Here is a 20,708-nt window from a genome sequence, read left to right as displayed (position 1 = left end):
GGTTCTATCATACGTCTCACATACTGTTCCTGCACGAACACGCATATCACCCATCCTCACGCATGCTTCATGGTCTGAAATGAGCTTGCCTGAACACCCTCTAACCTATACGTCAACATTGTCCTCTATCGCTAGTGCGTCCTTTCCCTGACCATCTTTTTTCCACCTCCCTATCCTAAACCTATGATTCACCCCCTGCAACCACGGCAAGCACGCCGCGCCACCACATCCGCCAGTTGCATTCATAGGAAGGAGGTATATCACTTCCTTCACCCTTGAGTGTAGCAGCGCCATGCTGCACATGATACAGGGCTCGTGCGTGAGGTAGAGGGTGAGACCGGTGAGGAGGTAGTCTTGTCCATTTTGGGCCGCTGGTAAGGCATCGTCTGCCCTTTCTATAGCCGCCGCAGACGTGTCGTCATTCTCTTGCTGCGCCCCGGTTGGTATCGTCGCATTTTCTGGCAGACTTATTTTGGCCGACAACGTCGAAGTTGCAGGTGTTGACGCCCTGTACTCCGCCACCTGGCGGATAACGTCGATGGCCGCATGCCGCAACGGATGCCCTGTTCCCTTTCGCGTATCCCTCGCACCGAACGCAGGTGTCTCCCCCTCCACCGCAGGTATCCAGGCATACACCGGAAGCTCGCCTTCTTCTTTGGCTTTCAAGCCTCCTTCGACTGCCCGCCGCATTGCCTGCCAGGCGCACCTCGCCTGTCCCCTAGTCCACTTTGGGATCTCGTCCTTCTTGCGAGGAGTGTAGTTGGTCGGCCATAGCGCGGATTTCAGTGCGAGGGAGGTAAGGGTTTGGGCGGCGAAGGCGGGGACGGTGACTTCGTATGGCTCGCCGAGTTCGAGTACGGGTGGGATGACAGGAGGGTCGGGCGAGGTGGTAAAGAGAAGGGTGGAGGTGGGTACTGAAGTGGACGCGGTCGCCGTGCCAGCGTCCGATTCGTCGTGCCCTTGAGATGAGGCCGGCTTTGCGCGCTTGTCTGTGATCCCGTGCTTGCGTATACGCTTGAGATGACCAAGCGTGGCTTCTGTGGCGGCCTCTAGCTTGCTGTCCTTGAGCCATCTAGGAAGGTCAGTGCAGCCCTGAATGTTAGAGTAGGAGTAAACTCACTTCAGCGCTTTCCCCGTCCCCCTCGGCTCAGGGATATCAACGGCCCAGGCGCGTACTGGACAAGATTAGTTCCTCTTCGTAAACAAAGCATGATGCACACACTTGTGCGAACGCTCCCAGGTTCCTCTTCTTCCGGCGGTGGTTTGAGCCAAATGAATGGAAGATCCTCATCCTGCAAGAGATCGTCGTCCGGTCCATCGTCGTATGGGCATGGTCCTAGGATGGATTTCGCGGTAGGGCCGTTGGAAGGCCCAGCTAAAGCATTCTCTTCGCCGACTTTGTCCATCTCCAAGCCTGCCAACCCGCCGAAGCCGTCATCGGTTGGAACGTCCGCGTCGGGTATGTTGCGGGGTCCGTCGACCGCGTCCACTTCGGCGAACCACAGCTTGTGGCCGTAGAATATGCAGAGCTCCTCTCCGGGGAGGATGTGCCGTGTAGTTGTGTAGCGGATCGACTCGGTGGTGGGGTCGAGGGTGTAGGATACGTTGGGGGCACTTGAGTGGTTGAACAGGGAGCCTGGAGAGAGGGAGGGAGATGTGGTGAGGATGTGTATACAAGAGACGTGGTGGGTGATGAGATTTGAGAATGCCAGAGCAGTAGGAATAAGTACGCACCGAGACCTAGCGCAAGCGCCATACGCCCATCCTTCCAGACGAAGGTATAGTGATCGAGCAACGTATGTCGTCCATGTTCAGCATATTCCTTGCGATCGAAGAGCAGGACGGGGCTAATCTCCAAGAGAGTCCGTGAGAGAATCTCTCTAGCAGCTAATTGGTCGAGATATGGTGAAGGGGGGCAGGGTGGCGCGCAGAGCGCAGATCATGGCGCATGACGCATTGTAGAGCCAGCGAGTAAGTGTAAGGGGAAATAGGAGAGGTCAACCTGCAATCCATCGTCTGCTTTGAGTGTTGATATCTGGATGAACGCATACCGTAGACTCCTCTCCCTTTCCCTGGCGAATACTTGATCACGCAGCCTGTGCTGTTCAGGTGATCGGGCGCTTGAGGATGCGTTGACGCCGCGCCCTCCATCGAAGCCAAAAGTTGCAGAGCTTGGACCACAAGAGTCTGTTCCACGCCGGGGAAGCACCGGGAGGATATCTGTGCGTCGGATGGATGAGTAGCAATGGAGGTCGGCTCCAAGAAGGCAAGTGAGATCGCTCGATCAGTATGAAGTACAGTGATTGATCCGACGCTGAGCAATGACCGATAGCAGCGCTAGTACGTAGGGTATCAAGGCCAGTCGCGTCACAGTACTTACATGACTGGGACAGTATAGGTATAACAGAATGTTATCCAAATCCAACAAATACAATGCCATTTAATAGACAGCCAGTTTCCGTGTCCTCGAGTTTCGAGGCGCCCCTACTACCGTAGGGCCGCCTCTATGTCGAAACCCTCGACGGGTTCCCCCAGACATTGCATATCTATCGATACGACGGACTGTCCATTGAGATTTCGCACGGCTCCTCCTGGTTCCGCTGGTGTCGCAATGGGACACGGCGCGAATGGTGTCCGTATGTTCAGACGCTCGAGCCGGGCGCATCCGCCAGTTGCCCCGCCGGATGCGCGCGATTCGAGCAAGCGCATCACGAGGGCCACATCCTCGCTCGACCAAGGTATATCTCGCATCCCGCCAACCAGGTCGACCTCGGTGAGATGCGGGAGCGTTGGGCAGGCCTCGTCCCAGCACAACACCTCCACCAGGTCGCGGTACATCATCTGCGTGCTGGACTGCAGTGGGTAGTCGGTCTCTACGACAGCGGAGACCTTCCGCAACGCGCGCGGCATCGCCAGCAGCTCGCGCACGGGGATATTCTCGAAGTCGTAGGTGTCCATATTGCGCAGAGTGAGGGAGGTGACGGGCGGGAGAACGCCTTCCAGCAACTGCAGTGCGGGCCGATGCAGCTCGACGTGCCACGTGTAGTTGTCATCGGAAGCCATGTTGAGGATGAAGTGCTGAAGATTGGGTGCAACGAGATGCGGGCAGACTTCCGCAGCCGCGCCACCGATCTCCAGCGTATGCAATGCTGGCAATACGAGAGGGTCCGAGTCGTATTGGATGCCCATAATTTCGTCGGAGAGGCTGAGAACTTCTAGCTGCGTGCATGCACATAGGACCTCGAGATCCTTCGTGCTGATATATCTCCGCATTTTGAAAGCACGCAAATTTGCCCAAGGCAGCTGGATGTTGTGTGGATTGGCACCATAGAGGTCGACGATGCGAATGTCAGGAGCGTCCACCTTTTCTAAGAGTTCGCCGTGCACGATGAGCCGCTGCAGCGTCGGGAGGTGGTAAGTGAAGGGAAGCTTGTCGTCCCTGGTTGTCATCTCCAGGGTGTGTATGCACTCGGAATGAACTGAGAGAAGTACCTCTATCCATCCGTCCCTCAAGTGCGCGTCCCTGAGGCCTAGAATTCTGAGAGGGCTGTGCGTTTGCGCAGCTCGCATCAGATACCTCCAGACAGCGCTTCGAATGCTGTCGCATCTGTTGGCGATTTGTGTGTGTGGCCAATCTGGAAAGCGGATCTGCGCCCATGCCCAGGTAATGCTGATAGCCGCCGACCTCCAGCTGCGACAGACCTGCGTAAAATTCCAGGGGTGTTTGGCGATGCGGTCGGTCCACCACCTCGAGGGCAATGTGTAGCTGGCGATTTCCCTCAGCAGCTCCGTCGGAAGTTTACGAACAGGCGAGAGGAGGGCATTGATGCACTCTGTCGTGAGTTGCAGGGCGCTTTGCGATTGGCGTAGCGCGTGCAGAGTCCCTTCTAGGCAAGCAATCTCCCGTTCACATCGGCGCAGGTCATCGTATGCCCGTTCCAAGTTGTATGAGAGAGCAGACGTCTCGTCGGTGGTGAACGGAGTGTACTCAGAACGAGCTCGTAGAATCAGCTCGGGGGTCCCGACATTGACGCTGATGGTGTTCGCGCACTTCGCGCAGAGGATTGTGGTGGTCGGGACTTCCTGCAGGATGTGCATTGTTAGGGCAGCTGAAACGAGTGATCAGCACAGGATGGATCGAGCGTGCTTCCGGATGAGGAAACAATTCATTTGCACTTACGCGTGAGATGGGCGCCGGGAGCAAAAGGAGGACTTGCCGTTTATGGTCACCTTGCCCGTGCACGTGCCAGGATTCCCATGGTCTCACGAATCTACCCACAAGTTCAACTCGTTTTCTCAGCAAGCAACAGCCATTTTAAAGCAGCACGATTGACCATCAGCCTCGGACAATGACATTCATCCTCACCATTCGAGTCTCAGCCACCACGAACCGTTAGATCCAGCACCGAATTCAAAGTTCGAATCATCGTGAGAGCGCCGCGAATGCCAGCGAATGAGCAAATTGCGCAGTACAGTACACACCGCATTGAGTACATCTGACACCCATACACACATCTCACATCCCTTCGTCATACAGACACGCAACAGCCAGCGTCAGAAGGGAAATCACATGTACTAGGTAAGGAATCCCCAGAAGGAGATTGGGAGGAAAAAAACCCCTGCTGCCGAAGAGACAATGAGGTTCAGTCATCTGCGTAGCTGTCAGACAAGCCACCGCAGCGAGTGTCCACCTGAGCATCGAAGTGTCCAGATATGAGGATAAAAGCGCTCTGAAGGTTGAACCATCAGCCCACGATCTGCGATGCAAGACCATACCGAAGTCGACATGCGGGGTAGGTGACGCCACACAGTAACGTCTCCTTGAAAAACCTAAAGGCGACGTCGGAACTTGGTCAGAGCGCAAGGCGCACGCACCTATGATCCTTCGGGCGAAACGTGCGCGGTCATAACTCTGTCGACTGTCTCGTCAACTATCGACTGGATTGATGCATTGCCGTTGGAGGCGGTGCGACGCAGCGAAGAGGTATCTTGAGATTAGTAAGTGCTGCTACACATTGCGACATGGGCGCTGGTCCTTTAGCGGGTTATGGACTCCTGGACTTCGTGAGCGAGGGAGATCATTGGCCTGCCGACCTCATTACGACGCCGCGCGGATAGTCCTTCATTGGACGGCGAAGGTCCTTAATATTCGAGGTCGCCTTCTCGTCTCAACGATCGATGACAGGTGTTATGCAAAGTCCTGCAACGATGTCAGTCCATGCATGAGAAAGGCGATCTCAACGCATACCCCGAAGGCGACGAAGAGCCTTCCTTGTACCTTGGTGGCGATCTGGTGAGCGGTGGGATAGCGCGACATTGACGGAAGGATGTCATTGCGACTTGGTGGCTGGGGCTTGAGGCGCTGCGCTGTCTAATTGTTGATGGCGGAGAAGTCTAACGAAGGCGGTCAGAGACGACCTGATACAGAGCCGGCGTCAACGCACCATTGAGCGGCCCGGTCTCGGGGTCATTGGGCGAGCTCGCAAAGCATTGACGCTCTTGCGTAGCATCGGAGGATGGGAGAACTTGAAGACCAAACACCGATGAGATCTTGTAGATGAAATCAGTGACGAGAACATGGTGGAATCTAAATCGGGTCACTTACACCATTGGCTACCCGAGAGTCGCTATATTGGGCTCAGCCCAGAGAAAATCAATGTGGTTGCGACGCGCCGTGAAATTGACGTTGAAGAGGTCTGACGCCAAAATTTAGTCACAGCAGTACAAAAAGCTATCACACAGCGCACCTAGCCTGCTCATCTGCTGTGGCATTGGTAACATTGACGCTCTTGCGTAGCATCCGTACTTGCAGGAAGCAAAAAAGTCATGCCTTGAGGTCACAGGGGGTTGGTCGGCACCAACGCGAGCATTTTGAATGGCCGAGTGGTGCGCCATCGGGTTGTTGGGGTCGGTGTCGCATCGGAAGAGCCCGAGAGTACACTTCTGCGTCTGCAAATCATCATCTGGTTCAAAGGAAAAGATGTCGAGGTAATCTGGCGATAAAGGTCAGCGATGAGGGTATGCTTGATGGCCGAGGGACGCACCCTTGACGTGCCCGTGGGCAGTGGCATTGGGCCAGCTCAAGAAACGTAGCATTGATGCACTTGCAAAGCATCGTATAAGGTCGGAAAGAGCACTTGCCGAATGCTTGTTGACATCTGGCGGACGGGTTAGGATCGTCGCCAGCATGTGATACTGACGAGTGGCGCACCATTGAGGAGCCCGGACGCAGTAGCATTGGGCTAACCCCGGGAAGAAATCATTGGCACTGGCAAGCCGTTGATGGATTGGACATCATCTAGAGGTTAAATGTACCTGACATCTAAGGTCAGCGACGATGTCGCGTTACGCCACTTGAGTGGCTCACCATTGGGCTGCCCGATCGCAGTGGCATTGAGCAAGCCCGAGATGACCTTGACGGCGCTTGCGAGCCATCGTATCGTCGGCGTCGGTGTCAAGTCCAGGACTGTCGGGGTGAGCGAAGGGGGCTGGTGGAACGGCTGGGAGGAGATGGGGTGGGGGTAGGAAACAAGAGAGAGTGCCCATCAAACCGCAAACACGCACCGCTTATGTATACCCCATCAGCGATCAGGACTCCACGTGGCCGTCACGTTACCCGGTCTTCTATCATTATCGGCTGCCCAAACTGTGACGGAAGCCACCTACAGAAGTGCTCCTGTTGCTGACTGAGACCTTTGGATCTGTTTGCTACGCGGACAATTAGGCAGACACGTCTGGGACCGTGGCGTCCCCAATCTCCACCAATTAACAAAGTCAACACGCAACGAGTTCCAATGCACCGCACGAGCCCCGCAGATAGATTCATACACCGAATGAAGCCCGGCGACGTACAGCGCTCGTACATGAATATCTCACAACATACAATCCGAGTGCCCCCTTCTAGAGACGCAAAGTCCAGCGCAGGAAGAAGATAAAGTACGTAGGCAAGAAATCTCCAGAAGGAGATGGGAGGGAAAAATTACCCACTGACGCCGGAGCGACAATGGGGCTCAGCCATGAAAATGGCTGTGGACAAGCTACCGAAGCGGCTGTCTTCTGGAGCACCAAGGTGCCCACGCATGGGGATCACCCTACAGGTCACCCCTCAGGTCCCGTTCTGGGAGTGCAATGTCAGCCCACGAGCAGCGGAGCGAGCGCATACCGAAGCCCGTCGCGTATGGTCCGATGCCCTCGACGGATCTGAAGACAGTATCAGGACGCCGAAGAATGTCATATACGCATGCGCCTACGTTGTGCTGATGCTATGACCTGTCTACTGAATCGATTGCCGATTGGAGGCAGAGTAGCGGGGCGAATTGAGGTTGATGAGTAGCCTATTGCAACTGGAGCGCTGGATAGAGATTGGCGAAATTCGCAGGTGGGGGGAATCATTGGCCTGCCGACCTCATTGCGTCGCCGCGCGGGAGAGAGATTGGATTGGGCAGTGCCCGGTCCTTAACCTGTAGCCTCGCCTTGAGTCTTGACAATTGCAGTCGGCCTTTGCGCCTAAGACGGTGTCAGTCCATGTGGAAGGAAAATACCCGAGCGATCGCACTTTATAATCCTTGCTGGCGACGAACAACCTTCCTTGGACCCTCATGGTGATCCGACGGATAGTGAGAGGCGGGTTAGTGTGGCATTGATCCAGGGATCTCATTGCCACTTGACGGCTGGGGCGTGAGGCCTCGAGGCGTCGGGCCATTCGAGGGCGATGTCGGAGAGATCTGCCGACGACAGTCAGTGACGAGCGCGTGTGTTTTAGGTGACGACGCACTATTGAGCTACCCGGGCTCCGTGGCATTGGGTGAACTCGTGTGTGATTTGACGCTCTTGCATTGGCGTCGAGTTCGGAATTTAGTAGGGCGGAGGTTTGACGGGATCTAAAGTCGAAGGTGAGCAATGAGAACACAGTAAACTGGAGAATGGCGCACTATTAGCCGCCCGAATCCCGCTAGATTGGGCTTAGCTCAGGAAACATTAACGCCGCTTGCAAAGCATCGTGCGGTTGGGGAGACGATACCGAGGAGATCTGACGATGAAGGTCAACGACAAGAGGATAGATGGGTTTTGTATGGCGCACTATTGAGGCGCCCGTTCCCAGTGGCATTGGGTCAGCCCGAGGGAACATTGACGGCGCTTGCAAGCCATCGCATCGTCGGTGTCGGTGTCGAAGTCGGGGGTATGCTGTCGGGGGGCATGCGAAGGAAGAGGATGGAGTGGGGCGATGGGGGTAGGAAACAAGGCAGGATGCCCATCAAAGCGACCACGCGCACTGCTTATATACAGCGGCGGCCAGATCAATTGCGCGCTGCCTTTTTGGGAAAAATCGCCGAGGCGAGCGTTAGGCATAGTTTGCGGGTCTCTGCGACCTCACAGAACGGTAGAGCGCCCATGAAAACCACCGTCTGCATACCAACTTTGCCGGAGAGCGTCCGTGATCCTCGTAAAATGTGCCGACATGCGTCATATGGCACTGCACGCCCTCAGGTAGTCTACGGCACATATCTCACGAATTACATGCCCGTTTCGCTTCAAAGTTCGTATTTGGGGGGTTTTGGCTGCGCTCTACCGTTTTGTGAAGAAACTGGATTTTTCCGACCACGCCCAACACCCGCCTCGGCGATTTTTCCCAAAAAGGCAGCGCGCAATTGATCTGGCCGCCGCTGTATGGCGCACGCAACCGAAAGGGGAATAAGACGCGTGGCCGTCACGTTACCGCGGCCACGCCATTGTTCGAGTAAACTCAAACCCCAAGCTTGGGCTGCATTGCTGATAGGCAGACATAGAGACAGAGATAAAGTCTATTTGTGCATGAGGGGCGCTGCGACGAGCGCTAGCGCACCTCAGGAAAAGCTGACATCCGCGACCTCCGCCTCCTCCTTTGTTCGCATGCAAAGCACATAAATAAGCATCGGGGCAGAGCACGACGACAGACAGCGGTGCGTCAAGCAACAAGATACACGAGATTCACATAGCTTCTCCCTCTTCACATCTCCCCAATAGACCGTCGTTCCTACCACCCTTCCACACCTCACGTCGCCTTCTTTTTCTTCTTGCGTACAGCCAGGACCGTCACCGGCTGCGCTGGAGCGGCCGCTGTCTTCACTGGTTCAGGGTTCTTCACAGAGATGCTTCCGTAGATATGTTGGTGATACGTGTCCATAGTGGCCACGGGCTCTTCAAAGGGGTTCGGCGATGGATCCGGAAGGGCTGTTTTCCGGCGCGGTGGAGTGCTTGGGGGCTCGAGATGACGGAGCGGTGGTGTAGAAGGCCGTTCCGTGCTCGCTGAGGCGTCTGTACTCGCGGACGCGTCTGTGCCGGTCGACCCTTCCACGTGCTCCTCGCCAGGTACCTGCAACAACGACGGCGCGCGCGGCTTCGGCGCCCCCACCCTCGACGTTGGCGCCGACGCCGGCACCAACCCATCACACAGCCCCTGTATCGTGCTCTCAATCGAACTCGTTGCATGCACCGCGCGCTCACGCGTGGAGAACTCCACCGCCGTCATTAACGAGGTGATCACGCGCTTGACCACCCTCGGCGCGACGTGCCCCGGGAGCGGCGCCAGCGGGGACACGCCGTCGTCGCGCGGGAGGGCGGAGGACGGGCAGGAGAACGCGAGGACGAAGAAGCCTGTGATGGCGCCGGAGACGCACTCCTGGCGGAAGGACATGCGCTCCCAGAATTCGGCGGGGGAGACCTTGCGAAGCTCGCGCGCGGTGGGGTCTTCCGAGGCGGCCTTGTCCTTGTCTTCTTTGGCGTTGAGGGACTCGGTGGAGGGCTTGGGAACAAGGGAGGGGGAGGTTGATGGGGGCTTGGCGGCGTGTGAGGCGGGTTTGCTAACGCGGGAGGTGGGCTTATGGGACCCGTCTGTGGTGGACTCGGTGCGCTGCCGTTTCTTGATCGGGGACTTGATCTCGCCCTCGGTGGTGTACGCGATGTCATCCACAAACCTGCTCTTGGGATCGTCTTCGAAAGAGGGAATGAAGTGCCCAAGATGGTGTTCGTCGCGCGGACATGGGAGGGGGATGTCGGTCTGCTCGTATGGATGGCCATACGCCCACGGATCCGCCTCGCTTGGCGTCGCACCGAGCGCGTTCAGCGCCTCCAGCTCGTTGAAGCCCGGTAGAATATACCATGCGCGCCTTGTCAAGTCCTTCGCGCCCTCCACATCCTTGAACGCATCCCCTAGCACGCGCTTCCACCACGCGCAGAGCCGGATGTCCGACAACGGCTTCTTCCCCTCAAACTCCACCGAGTTGGGGAGCAGATACTGGTTCTGCGCGCGCGCGAAAAGGTGCACCCAGAGGTGGCGCGCCTTCACCGGGCGCGTCGCGGGGTCCGCGTAGTACTTAACCAGCCGCTGCACCAGACGCGACGTGGGCGAGGGGCGCGCGCCCTGCCCGCTCGAGTCCACCTTCGAGACATACAGTACCGCGCAGGAGGTGGCGGGCACCACGTACACGTTCGCCTCGATGGCGCTCACGATGAGGCGGGGGGCGTCCGGGGTGGCCTGCTCGGAGGCGAGGATGAGGATGTCCTGGAGGTACGCGCGCGGGCGCGGGTGAGCAAAGGGGTAGAGGCCATTGGTCTTGCGGGGCGCGGAGACGAGAAGGTGGAGGTGGAAGTCGCGCGTGCCGGGGATGTCGCGCAGGGCGTCGAGGAGGGAGTCGCGAAGAACGTTGACCGCCATCGTGCCGTGAGAACTCAGATTCATTTCACAAGGCAGTCTGCGGAAGCTCGGCCCGGTCAAGAACAATAGCAGGGGACCGAACAAAGACTCAACAAAGAGCTTTGAGTGGCAAACAGAGACCGGTGAAGAGCGGAGTATATGCTGAAGTCTATATCGCGGTAAGTAGATTATACGACATGTATCTATAGCTTGACACCCTTGTGTACAGTAGCAATGCCACCCCAGTAGTCCGTCCAGGCGCCGCCATCCACAAACTCCCCAGTCGTGAAGCCAGCATCCCTGATCATCTTCGCAAACTCTGGCTGTGGCGGGAACCTCCGAATTGACTCGACAAGGTACTGGTATGCGTCACGGTCGCCGGACAGCAGGGTGCCGAGTAGCGGGATCATGGTGAAGGAGTACTGATCGTACAAGCTAGAAGGGGCAGAAAAGGTCAGTCACAGCGAGAAGGCGAGGAAAAAGGTGGACGTACGTGCTGAGGATGGGGTTGTTTACCCTGCTGAACTCCAAGCAGGCGAAGACGCCTCCAGGCTTCAGGATACGATGAGCCTCCTTCAACACATCCGGAATACTTGTGCAGTTGCGAATGCCGAACGCGATGGTGTACAGGTCATACGTGTTGTCCGGGAACTGCGACATCTCCTGCGCGTTCGCCTCATGGAACGCGACCTGGGGAGCTGCAACAATGCGTCAGTCTTTCCCTCTTCGCCCTCCCGCTCCGGCACTCACTGTTGTGGTACATCGTCTTCTTGAACCGCTTGTACCCCTCCTTCAGCATCTCCCCATTAATATCCGCCACATCCACCGTCGTCTCCCTATCCGCATACTTCTCCCGCGCATAGTCCAAAATCCGGAGCGCAATATCCCCCGTGCCGCCCGCGACGTCAATGCACTTCATCGGGCCCTTCCTCCCCGGCTTGAGCGAGTCAACGAAGTTGTCCTTCCACAGCCGGTGCACGCCGAAGGACGTGGCGTCGTTCATGAGGTCGTAGTTGCTCGCGACGGAGTCGAAGACGTTCTTCACGAGGTTTTGCTTTTCTTCCTCGGGTACATTTTGAAAGCCAAAGGAGACGGTGCGGCGGGGCTGAGCATCCGAGGGTGAGGCATTGCTGGTAGAGGAAGGCGAGGAAGCGGTGGGTTGGAAGGGGGACTTGTCCTGAGAGGACGGGGTAGACGGCTGGGTGCTCTGGTACCTGCACTGCAGGACGGTGCTACGAGACAGTGAACGAGCGACGGAAGCGCCCCCGGTACGACGAGCAAGACCCAGCATGGCGGTTGGAAGTAAGGGAGTGATCGGACCAGACGCGATCACATGGCTTCCCGCCGGGGCGACGCGCGTGGGCGTGATATTCAGCGATATAAATTCGAGCTTTCCTTTCCCTGCCTTCCACCTCTCCGATAACAGTTTCTTGCAAAGGATTTGCAATGTATTACACAGTTGTTAGGTATTACATCGAGCAGGTGTAGTACAGGAAACACGAGATCTATCCAAACCAAGCGAGAGAGCACCCAGATGACCAGCTTTTCCTCCCAAATATAGACGACACCCCCCACTCAATGTTCCGCCTCCTCCCAAGTGCGGCCAACGGTCTTGACAAGGTCCGCCTCCGTAATCTTCTTGTTGCTCGAGAAGTAGCCCGAGGCGATCTTCGCGTCGATCTCGACACGCGAGTCGGGCGGGATGAGGTGGTCTGAGGCTCAAGTCAGCTAACTGCCCACCGTAATAACGCGAGGGATGTACTCACCCGGCAAGTCATAGCGCAAGTTGATCGGAATCCCGCTCCCAACAATTGCGTCGTACTTCATATCGCTCATCGACACCATCCGGTCAATCTTCTTTATGCCCAGCCAGTGCAGCACGTCGGGCATCAGGGCCTGGAAGCGCATGTCCTTCACGCCCGCAATCAGCTCCGTCGACTTGAAGTACTTGTCCGCCGTGTCGCCGCCGCGCTTGCGCAAATTGTAGACGAGATACTTGGTGACCTCACCGAGAGCGCGGCCCTCCTTGCGGAAGTAAACGACCACGCCGACTCCGCCGCGCTGGGCGCAGCGAATACACTCCTCCATGGCGTAGACAAGGTAAGGCTTGCACGTGCAGATATCGGAGCCGAAGACGTCTGAGCCGTTACACTCATCGTGCACACGTAGGGTGAGCTCCTTCGACTCGTCGCGCATGTACTCTGGCGGCCCGACTAGACAATGATGAGCGGCGACAGAAGCGGGTAACGTATGCACGTACAGATGTACACAGTGAGATTGCCGATGGGGGGCAGGAAGACCTTGATGTCGGGCCGGGTGATGAGCTCCGGGTACATGCCGCCAGTCTCTTCGAAGAGAGCGCGACGGAGGAGGGCCTCGGAGCTGCGCGCATGTTAGCCAGCGACGCGAACACGATGCAGCTACGCACATCCCGAAGCGCTCCGCCACACCAGGGAGGTACCACACGGGTTCTACCGCGGCCTTGCTGACGTTGACCTCAATCCCGCTGAACGCGTCGCTCTCCGTGCCATCCGCGTTCGTGAGCGGGCGGCTCTTGAGCACGATCTTGCCGTCAATCTCGAGCTCGCCCTTGCGCGCGGTCTCATCGAGCTCGCTGAGCTTGATGTGTGCGCGCGTGACGGCGATGCTCGGCCGGACGTCGAGCCCACCGTCGATTTCCTTCTTGTAGACCTGGGGAACGAGGTGGCCCCACGGGTCGAAGGACACGATCTTAGACGGATCCGCCCACGTGGGGTTGAAGGGGATGTCGACCGGCGGCTCAGTCATGCTGTAGTCGGGCTTGTGCGACGGCGAGAGCGAGCCCATGGCGATGGAGAGCGCGCGGTAGATTGAGTACGAGCCGGAGTGGGCGCCCAGTGCATTGCGGCGCTTGATGGATGCGGGGAGGCGGGAGCAGACGACGGCGCCGCGCACAGTGGGGTCCGACGCGCCCCAGTTCATCGGATGCGGGTCGATGCCGTGCTGGTCGGGGTAAGCTGCGCGAGAGGTCAATCGCTACCCATCGCAGCAGCCGAGGAAGCACGTACTGGACAGCAGGACACGCCCCGGGTAGAGGATCTTCTCGCGCTCCTTATCGTCGAGCGGGCGATGGCCGTTCGTCGTCGGCGAACCACTGGGCGGCTGCATCGTGCTCGCACCCGTGAGCGTATGCACGACATCTGCCGAAGCGGGCTTGTGGAGGGAGGGGCGGTCGGCTGTCAGGTCGTCGAGCTGCAGCGCGTTAGCCGCGTGTTCCGAGCTCGCCTCGCCGCGCGCAACGCACCTTGGCCGTGAGGGCCTGCTGCTGGACCTGCAGCGCCTCAAGCTGGCCGAGGATCTGGGTGAGCACGGCGTCGGAGGCGGGCATGGCGCTCATAGAGGTCAAAGGCGGAAGAGAAGAGAGAAGGGGAAACCGTAGATTTCGGGCCCTTTAAAGCGAGGCGCAGGCGGTTTGGGGCATTCCGCGCGGTTTCGTAATCACGCGGGCATTGTTGACAGATAGGGAAAGTTAAAACCGCCGGCGGAGGCTGCGCTTATCATGCAGTCCTCGGGCCCTCCGAACGGCATTCAACATCCCTTTTGAACGGCATCTAGGCGGGTAACTGATGAAGGTGAACGAAACCGCATCAGGGCCGCGAATGATTGCCATTGCATTACCATTTATGGCAGTGAGCTTTTGGGACGCCAAACGGAACGCAAAAAAGGTCCTGGCCTGGAGTCAGGACTTTGGGGAGGTCCAGTTGATTTCTGACGACGTCTATGGATACCCAAGATTGCCACGGAACTGGGGATCGCAGAGTTCCGTGGCAATCCGTGGCAATCCGGGGAGTTCCAATGTTCGATCACTTTTGCATTTGCCCCCGTCGATTGAGAATGATTCCCACGGAACTAAATAGTCAAGAGATATCGCTAGCCTACTACGTCCATTGGACCTGCCTTCTGTCGAACGTGCATTCACACTACCTATGCAAGCGTCAACGCTTCTCTTCGCAGCTGCTATCTTCAATCTCGCACCACCCCCTGCCAAAGCTATGCAGCAGGACGAACGTTGCAGGCGACCTTCCAGGAATAGACGGTTGAACGTCCCTATTATTATTGTTCTGCCTGGCCACATTGCCCTCATCAACCCTATACATGCACAAATAATACATTTGAGTCCCACACTGCCCTCCCACTCAGTTCTTCCCCCAAACCTCCTCAACGATCTCCCCCACCAACCGCATCTTCGCCCACTGCTCCTCCACGGTCAGGTCATTGCCCTCCTGCGTCGACGAGAACCCGCACTGCGGGCTGAGCGCGAGCTGATCGAGGGGTGCGTACTTTGCCGCCTCACGGATGCGCGCGAGGATGTGCGCCTTGTCCTCGAGGGCGGCGACCTTGGAAGAGATGAGGCCGAGGACGACGACTTTAGAGGGTGGGAGGAATCTGGGGTAGAGGTCAGCGAACGTAAGGGTAGGGCGGAGGGAGGGGGAACAACTGAGGATAGAAGGAAGCAAGACGCACCTCAACGGCTCGAAGCCACCGCTTCGCTCGTTCTCCCACTCCAGGAAGTACGCATCGACGTTCAACTCGCGGAACAGCACCTCCGCAATCGGCTCATAACCACCTTGCGCGAACCTGGAGACAGCGAGAGTCAGCGAGAGTGCCACAATATCCAAAGGTAAGCACTCACCACCTCGACCGATAGTTCCCCCTGCACAGATGGATCCCGATGCACAGATCCGCCGGCCTCCCATCCACCACCGCATTGATCAGCGCCGCGTACTGCCTGGGCAGCGCGTTCACGTCCTCCCCGCGCCCCGCGGCAGCGGCGCGCATGTCGGGGTCGCACAGATAGGCGAGGTTCGTGTCGTCGAGCTGGATGTAGCGGCAGCCGGCTTCGTAGAGCGTGTTGATCTCTTGGCGGTAAACGGCGGCGAGGTCGGCGAAGAAGATGTCAAGGTCGGGGTAGGAGTCGATGTCGATGGAGGCGCGCTGAGGGAGGGGTGTCAAGGTCAGTAGGGTGTCTATCGGATGACGAGTGTATTCACCCCTCCCCGGAAATGCACCATGGTCGGCGAGGGGATGGTGATCTTGGGTATCGCGCCGGTCGATGGGTCGATGAGGGACTGCAGGTACTTGAAGTTGTCGACCTCGATGGGTTTGACCCAGCGGAGCTGTTATAAGCTCTGCGTCAGTCATTTATCCAGGAGAAAGGGTAACAAGTCTCGGGTCGAAGGAGGGAGCGCGGTAATTCAGATGAAGGACGAGTCGGATATCTGAGAAGGGAAGAAAATTCACCTTGCCCGTCACGCTCAACTTCGGTGGCGAGAACCCATGCTCGTTCTCCTGGGATTGAATGCTGCCGGTCACCGTTACGCCCTCCAGGTTCTTGAGGAAGTCTAGTCATGCATTCGTTAGCAACCATCCGCATACCTCCCAGCAAACCCCGCGATCCGCGAGAATCACAGACCGTCCACGTACCGATGTGAAAGTACGCCCTTCGGAACTCGCCGTCAGTGATGGACCGGACGCCGTTCGCAAGCTCCTGCTTCACAAGCTCGGCGATCGCCTTGTTCTCTACCTCGCGTAATTCGGTGGCGGACAGAGCACCTGCAGCGGCCTGCTTGCGCGCAGCGAGGACCTCAGGCGCGCGGAGGAAGGACCCGACGTGGTCAATGCGGAAGGGGGGATTGAGTTTATGAGGAGGGGGTTGGGAGGCGGTGGCGGCCATGATCAGAAATCAAGGAGGATTGAGCTGGAGAGATGAGTGCGACGAATAGCGAGTGCGAGCTTTTCTCGAGCAGAGGCAGACTAAGCTGTGATGGAGGAGAGCGACTGGCGATCGAGGGAGAAATTCAGCGAGCTTTTATCTTTGGGCGCTTGTATAGTTCACCCAGCGCGCCATGCATAAACCGTTCTGCAGCCACAACGTAGCGCAGCAGGTGACCGCCCCTCGTGAGACAGCCCGTCCACGGGAGAACGCGAAGGATAGACATAACGCGCGTATGGGGGCAGCGAGCTATCGCGTCGAAGGGGAGGGGGTGATGCGAGTGGGCGGGCGGGAGGGGGGCGTGAGCACTCTGCGACGCGAAGGCGGCCTTGTTCGCTGGATGGAACACGTCATTCCGACTCAGGACGGAGAACAAGGCCATGCAAAACATGCGATGGGAACACACGGTATCTCTCCGAGGTTCAGCAGCGTTGTTGCTCGCAGTAAATTCGTGCGATACGAAGAGTACAAGGCCAACTTCTCCGGCGGGATGCATTATGGCCTCGGATGTCGGCCCGAGAACCGGAGGTCACTGATCACCGCCAATGATGGCTGATCGGAATTTTCGAAAGTACTCCCTCCAGGCTCCTGCCCTTGCATTGCGAGCGCTTACGCTGGTTCACAACTACCCCCTTCTGCTGCAGTGCTCTATACGCTTCAACTGCATAGGGCTTTACTATGGTTCGCAAACGCGCTACCAAGAAGAATGGCGGCAAGACCGGCAAGCGCCCAAGCAAGGATGACGCGCGCGTCGCGAACTGGAACACTGCTGCTGACATACCCATGGAGGATGAGGATGAGTGTGCGTATGACATTCACGTCAACTTGGGAGAAATGCTCAGATGTTTTCTTTCATCGTTCTCCTTCCCATCTCCCTCCCCATGCAGTCCACATGTCCCGAGACCAGATCCTGCTCGAAGGAGAAGACGACGACGACGATGACCTCGGCGGAGGCGACGAGGTCTTTGGCCTGCAAGGCCTCTCCTCCGACTCCGAAGCGGACGAGGAGGACGACGATCAGTACGCCGACATGAACGAAGACGATGAAGACGCCGAACCATCCGCCCCCTCCAAATCCACAAAGAAGTCAAAGAAGGACGCAAAGTCCAAGAGCAAGAAGTCCAGCGCTCCCTCCTCTTCCTCCTCCTCCGAGGCCGACTCCGACTCTGAGGAGGAGACATGGGGACACGGCAAGAAGGCGTACTATGCGTCGAACGCCGACGAGATCGACTCCGAGGACGAGGAGGCGCGCGAGATGGAGGAGCAGGAGGCGCGGAGGCTGCAGGGCAAGGCCCTTGAGGGCATGACGGACGCGGACTTTGGGCTGGAGGACGACGCCGTGGCGGGTGACGCGGACGCCGGGGAGAACGAGGATTTCGGGGTGGTGGATACCTCTGCCGTGCCGGGGATACCGCTTGCGACAACCGACCCGACGGCGCTACTCAAGCACTTGGAGAAGACGAATCCGGAGGCGCTCGCGCTGGCGAGAGACTGGGAGGATACGGCATACAGCTTGGCGAAGGCGAAGCAAAAGCTCGAGAAGTCAGTTTTCGCGCTTTTCTCCTCTACAATTTATCTGACTTTACTCAGGCCGGAAGGATTTGGCGAAAGACTAGGCTTGGGCATGATGCACCTTTACTATCGTACGTCGCTTTTCCATGTTCTCCTCTTTCCTTTCTTCTATTCGAATCGTTTACTCACACCCTTCGCCCACAGAAACGCTTCTCACATACGCCTCCACCCTCGCCTTCTACATTCACCTCCGCGCCACTCCCAAGTACGCCGCAAAACCCGACACCCTCCAATCCCACCCCATCTTCGCCCGCCTCCTCACACTCAAGCAAGCCCTGGCCACGCTCGAAGAGCTGGACTTTGCGCCGCCAGACTCGGATGAGGAAGATGAGCTGGACGATGGCGAAGAAGACAGCCTCGTCGACGACGATAGCATGGACTACGAGGGCGAAGTGCTCAGCGATAGCGATGATGAGGAAATGCTGAGCGGGGGTGACGAGGAGCCCCGCAGGCGGCGCGTCGACTTCGCCGAGCTCGGCGAGCTTTTGGCGGAGGCGGAGGAAGCGAGCAAGGGCGGGCCGTTCACCCTCGACGTCACCTCGGGCGTGGTCAAGAAGGGCGCCGCGAAGGAGGCGAGGACGAACGGCGCCCCCGACACCGACAAGCCGCCCAAGAAGAAGCGCAAGACCGCCGACGCCAAATCGCAGCCCGTCTTCGACCTCGTCGAGCCCGAGTTCGAGCCGTCGGCGCCCGCGTCCGCCGGATCCACCAAATCCACCAAACCCACCCCCTCCGTCACCTTCGACACCGACGCGCACGGCGAGCCGACCGCGCTGCAGCACGCCGACGCGGCGGACAAGCGCGCGCGGAAGCGCACGCTGCGCTTCTACACCTCGCGCATCGAGGCGAAGGGCGCGCGGCGCGAGGGCGCGCGGCAGGCGGCGCTGGGCGGCGACGACGACATCCCGTACCGCGAGCGCCGGAAGGAGAAGGAGACCCGGGAGGCGCGCGAGGCGGCGCGGCGCGCGCTCGGGCAGGGCGGGGAGGATCTGGAGGCCGGGGATGCGATGGACGCGATGGACGTCGACACCAATGATTTCGGCGGCGCGGACGGAGAGGACGCCGCGCAGGCGGAGGACGGCTACTACGACCTCGTCGCGCGCGCGTCCAAGGCGAAGAAGGCCGCCAAGAAGGCCGCGCACGACGCGGAGGCCGCCGCGGAGCGCGAGCTGCTGGCGGGCGCGATGGACGACGACGCGGCGGGCGGCCCGCGGGCGCCGACGCGCGCGATCATGGCGAACAAGGGCCTGACGCCGAAGCGCGCGAAGGCGGTGCGCAACCCGCGCGTGAAGAAGCGCATGCGGTTCGAGAAGGCGCAGCGCAAGGTCGCGTCGCAGCGCGCGGTGTACAAGGGCGGGCTGGCGGCGACGGGCGGGCGGTACGAGGGCGAGAAGTCGGGTATCTCGAAGGTGGTGAAGAGTGTGAAGTTGTCGTAGGTATTTGGGCGATGTTTGTGATGTACTACGGGACAAAGGATGCTCGCTACGTGCTTATATACCGTCTGCCCCTTCCCTCCTTGCTTCCGCTGTTACAGTATTTACAGGCATACGAGGTGAAATTGTACGATGAATACCTCTAGTGCCGCATATCTGTACTTCTTCAATGTCTGCATGTATCGCTGACAGACCGATAGATGCTGGGCAGCGATATCTTCAGTCTATGGCTCGCGCAGGGCTTCGTCGACCTGATGTTCCGTGACAGTCGGTGAACAACGTACATCTCAGATCAGAACTTATGAATAAATACTGCGCGTAGCACCACTTCAGCAGTGAGACGAGGGGAGTAGAGCTCACAAGCCAGAATGGTGCTCAGGAGTGAGACCTCGAATCAACGCGCAGGCCAGGTCCCTGGAGGCCGGCATGCTGTGCTGCATCCCTTGACAGAAGCGCACATGATTTGGCCTTGTGAGCCAACGTGCTATCCTCTTGAGGCGTACAGAAATAACAGGGATTGTGTGCAGAGGTGAGTAGCGCGTTGCAGTGGGCATATATTACATGTCATGTAAAGTAAGAGGGTCGTGAGTCGGGGCCGGCCGGCGCCTGTGGGATCACGAGGGGACTGGAGGAGCAGGGCGAAGGCGCCTAGAAACCTGGAGGGACAATGCCCTTCGGTTGATCAGCTTGCGGGTACATGGTCGGCATCATCTGGAAGTATGATATCAGAATGCATGCATAGATGGAAGTAGAGAAGCACTCACGCCCTGCGTGCCCTGCTGCTGCTCGAACATCTCCTTTTCTTGCGCGACCAGCTTCGCCTCATCCTCGAGCGCGAGACCAAGTGGAAGGGCAATGAGCAGCGCAGACGTGGTCAGCACCCAGACGATGTTGCCGACAACTGCATGTCATGTTAGTTTCATCCTTCCTCGGTGAGGTCAACTTGGCCACGCACCCTTCCCCGTGCCCTTCACAAAGCTGCCTGCCTTGCTGACGTTGTTTGCGACGGCGAGGCGTGTGCTTGGCGGGACAATGTCCTTGAGCGCGGCAATGCGGTCGAGCAGCGTCTCGTCGCGCTCGTCGTCGTCGGATGTGACAGACTCGAGGTCGTCGTCCGAGTCGGCGGCGGAGGACTCGTCGGAGGCGTACTGCGGGTCCTTTTCGTCAACAATCTCAACCTGGACCATGATGGGCGGCGGTGAACGGGGTGGTAGGGCAAGGTCGGAGGTGGTGGTGGTGGTCGGGGACGTGGACCGTGGGCGGTGACGACAGCACGGGT

At 58.4% G+C, this 20,708-nt stretch overlaps 10 protein-coding genes across 10 annotated transcripts; 1 reads left to right on the top strand and 9 right to left on the bottom strand.

The window, feature by feature from the left end:
- Positions 1 to 12: 12 nt before the first annotated feature.
- On the bottom strand, positions 13 to 2,319 carry SCHCODRAFT_02196176 (cytidine deaminase-like protein). The gene is made up of 5 exons (XM_003033842.2): positions 2,052 to 2,319; positions 1,735 to 1,887; positions 1,223 to 1,636; positions 1,121 to 1,175; positions 13 to 1,072 (listed from the first exon to the last, which is right to left on the bottom strand). Exons 1-5 carry the CDS (start codon positions 2,149 to 2,151, stop codon positions 106 to 108), a joined length of 1,689 nt encoding a protein of 562 aa, XP_003033888.2. The 5' UTR covers positions 2,152 to 2,319; the 3' UTR covers positions 13 to 105.
- SCHCODRAFT_02196175 (uncharacterized protein) lies at positions 2,320 to 4,213 on the bottom strand. Its single transcript, XM_003033841.3, has 2 exons — positions 4,181 to 4,213; positions 2,320 to 4,109 (listed from the first exon to the last, which is right to left on the bottom strand). Exon 2 carries the CDS (start codon positions 4,096 to 4,098, stop codon positions 2,488 to 2,490), a length of 1,611 nt encoding a protein of 536 aa, XP_003033887.1. The 5' UTR covers positions 4,099 to 4,109; positions 4,181 to 4,213; the 3' UTR covers positions 2,320 to 2,487.
- Positions 4,214 to 5,282: 1,069 nt separating this feature from the next.
- Positions 5,283 to 6,189, bottom strand: SCHCODRAFT_02685599 (uncharacterized protein; the record flags this gene model as incomplete). Its single annotated transcript, XM_003033840.3, has 6 exons — positions 5,283 to 5,394; positions 5,445 to 5,550; positions 5,606 to 5,627; positions 5,748 to 5,805; positions 5,859 to 5,993; positions 6,045 to 6,189. 6 exons carry the CDS (start codon positions 6,187 to 6,189, stop codon positions 5,372 to 5,374), a joined length of 489 nt encoding a protein of 162 aa, XP_003033886.1. The 3' UTR covers positions 5,283 to 5,371.
- A 109-nt stretch (positions 6,190 to 6,298) lies between these two features.
- Positions 6,299 to 7,081, bottom strand: SCHCODRAFT_02698038 (uncharacterized protein; the record flags this gene model as incomplete). The annotated part of the gene is made up of 3 exons (XM_050346913.1): positions 6,299 to 6,315; positions 6,368 to 6,466; positions 6,988 to 7,081. 3 exons carry the CDS (start codon positions 7,079 to 7,081, stop codon positions 6,299 to 6,301), a joined length of 210 nt encoding a protein of 69 aa, XP_050201712.1.
- A 1,950-nt stretch (positions 7,082 to 9,031) lies between these two features.
- Positions 9,032 to 10,693, bottom strand: SCHCODRAFT_02664436 (uncharacterized protein; the record flags this gene model as incomplete). Its single annotated transcript, XM_003033839.1, has 3 exons — positions 9,032 to 9,299; positions 9,363 to 9,769; positions 9,845 to 10,693. The coding sequence occupies 3 exons, from the start codon at positions 10,691 to 10,693 to the stop codon at positions 9,032 to 9,034; spliced, it is 1,524 nt and encodes a 507-aa protein (XP_003033885.1).
- A 116-nt stretch (positions 10,694 to 10,809) lies between these two features.
- SCHCODRAFT_02615479 (uncharacterized protein) lies at positions 10,810 to 11,982 on the bottom strand. The gene is made up of 3 exons (XM_050344713.1): positions 11,423 to 11,982; positions 11,166 to 11,370; positions 10,810 to 11,107 (listed from the first exon to the last, which is right to left on the bottom strand). The coding sequence occupies exons 1-3, from the start codon at positions 11,961 to 11,963 to the stop codon at positions 10,876 to 10,878; spliced, it is 978 nt and encodes a 325-aa protein (XP_050201711.1). The 5' UTR covers positions 11,964 to 11,982; the 3' UTR covers positions 10,810 to 10,875.
- Positions 11,983 to 12,098: 116 nt separating this feature from the next.
- On the bottom strand, positions 12,099 to 14,212 carry SCHCODRAFT_02615476 (uncharacterized protein). The gene is made up of 6 exons (XM_050344712.1): positions 13,956 to 14,212; positions 13,720 to 13,903; positions 13,101 to 13,668; positions 12,933 to 13,054; positions 12,439 to 12,885; positions 12,099 to 12,384 (listed from the first exon to the last, which is right to left on the bottom strand). Exons 1-6 carry the CDS (start codon positions 14,037 to 14,039, stop codon positions 12,248 to 12,250), a joined length of 1,542 nt encoding a protein of 513 aa, XP_050201710.1. The 5' UTR covers positions 14,040 to 14,212; the 3' UTR covers positions 12,099 to 12,247.
- A 453-nt stretch (positions 14,213 to 14,665) lies between these two features.
- SCHCODRAFT_02615472 (UROD/MetE-like protein) lies at positions 14,666 to 16,788 on the bottom strand. The gene is made up of 6 exons (XM_003033836.2): positions 16,136 to 16,788; positions 15,953 to 16,053; positions 15,703 to 15,828; positions 15,345 to 15,646; positions 15,176 to 15,289; positions 14,666 to 15,097 (listed from the first exon to the last, which is right to left on the bottom strand). The coding sequence occupies exons 1-6, from the start codon at positions 16,383 to 16,385 to the stop codon at positions 14,848 to 14,850; spliced, it is 1,143 nt and encodes a 380-aa protein (XP_003033882.1). The 5' UTR covers positions 16,386 to 16,788; the 3' UTR covers positions 14,666 to 14,847.
- Positions 16,789 to 17,017: 229 nt separating this feature from the next.
- Positions 17,018 to 19,625, top strand: SCHCODRAFT_02615470 (uncharacterized protein). The gene is made up of 4 exons (XM_003034412.3): positions 17,018 to 17,226; positions 17,312 to 17,966; positions 18,015 to 18,067; positions 18,141 to 19,625. Exons 1-4 carry the CDS (start codon positions 17,103 to 17,105, stop codon positions 19,430 to 19,432), a joined length of 2,124 nt encoding a protein of 707 aa, XP_003034458.1. The 5' UTR covers positions 17,018 to 17,102; the 3' UTR covers positions 19,433 to 19,625.
- Positions 19,626 to 19,871: 246 nt separating this feature from the next.
- SCHCODRAFT_02615466 (mitochondrial import translocase, subunit Tom22) lies at positions 19,872 to 20,704 on the bottom strand. The gene is made up of 3 exons (XM_003033835.2): positions 20,385 to 20,704; positions 20,194 to 20,330; positions 19,872 to 20,140 (listed from the first exon to the last, which is right to left on the bottom strand). The coding sequence occupies exons 1-3, from the start codon at positions 20,614 to 20,616 to the stop codon at positions 20,078 to 20,080; spliced, it is 432 nt and encodes a 143-aa protein (XP_003033881.1). The 5' UTR covers positions 20,617 to 20,704; the 3' UTR covers positions 19,872 to 20,077.
- Positions 20,705 to 20,708: the final 4 nt, after the last annotated feature.

Source organism: Schizophyllum commune (genome assembly GCF_000143185.2).
Source record: "Schizophyllum commune H4-8 unplaced genomic scaffold SCHCOscaffold_3, whole genome shotgun sequence".
Classification (NCBI taxonomy): domain Eukaryota; kingdom Fungi; phylum Basidiomycota; class Agaricomycetes; order Agaricales; family Schizophyllaceae; genus Schizophyllum; species Schizophyllum commune.
Note: the sequence above shows the minus strand (reverse complement) of the source record. Positions and strands in the feature narration are given on the sequence as shown.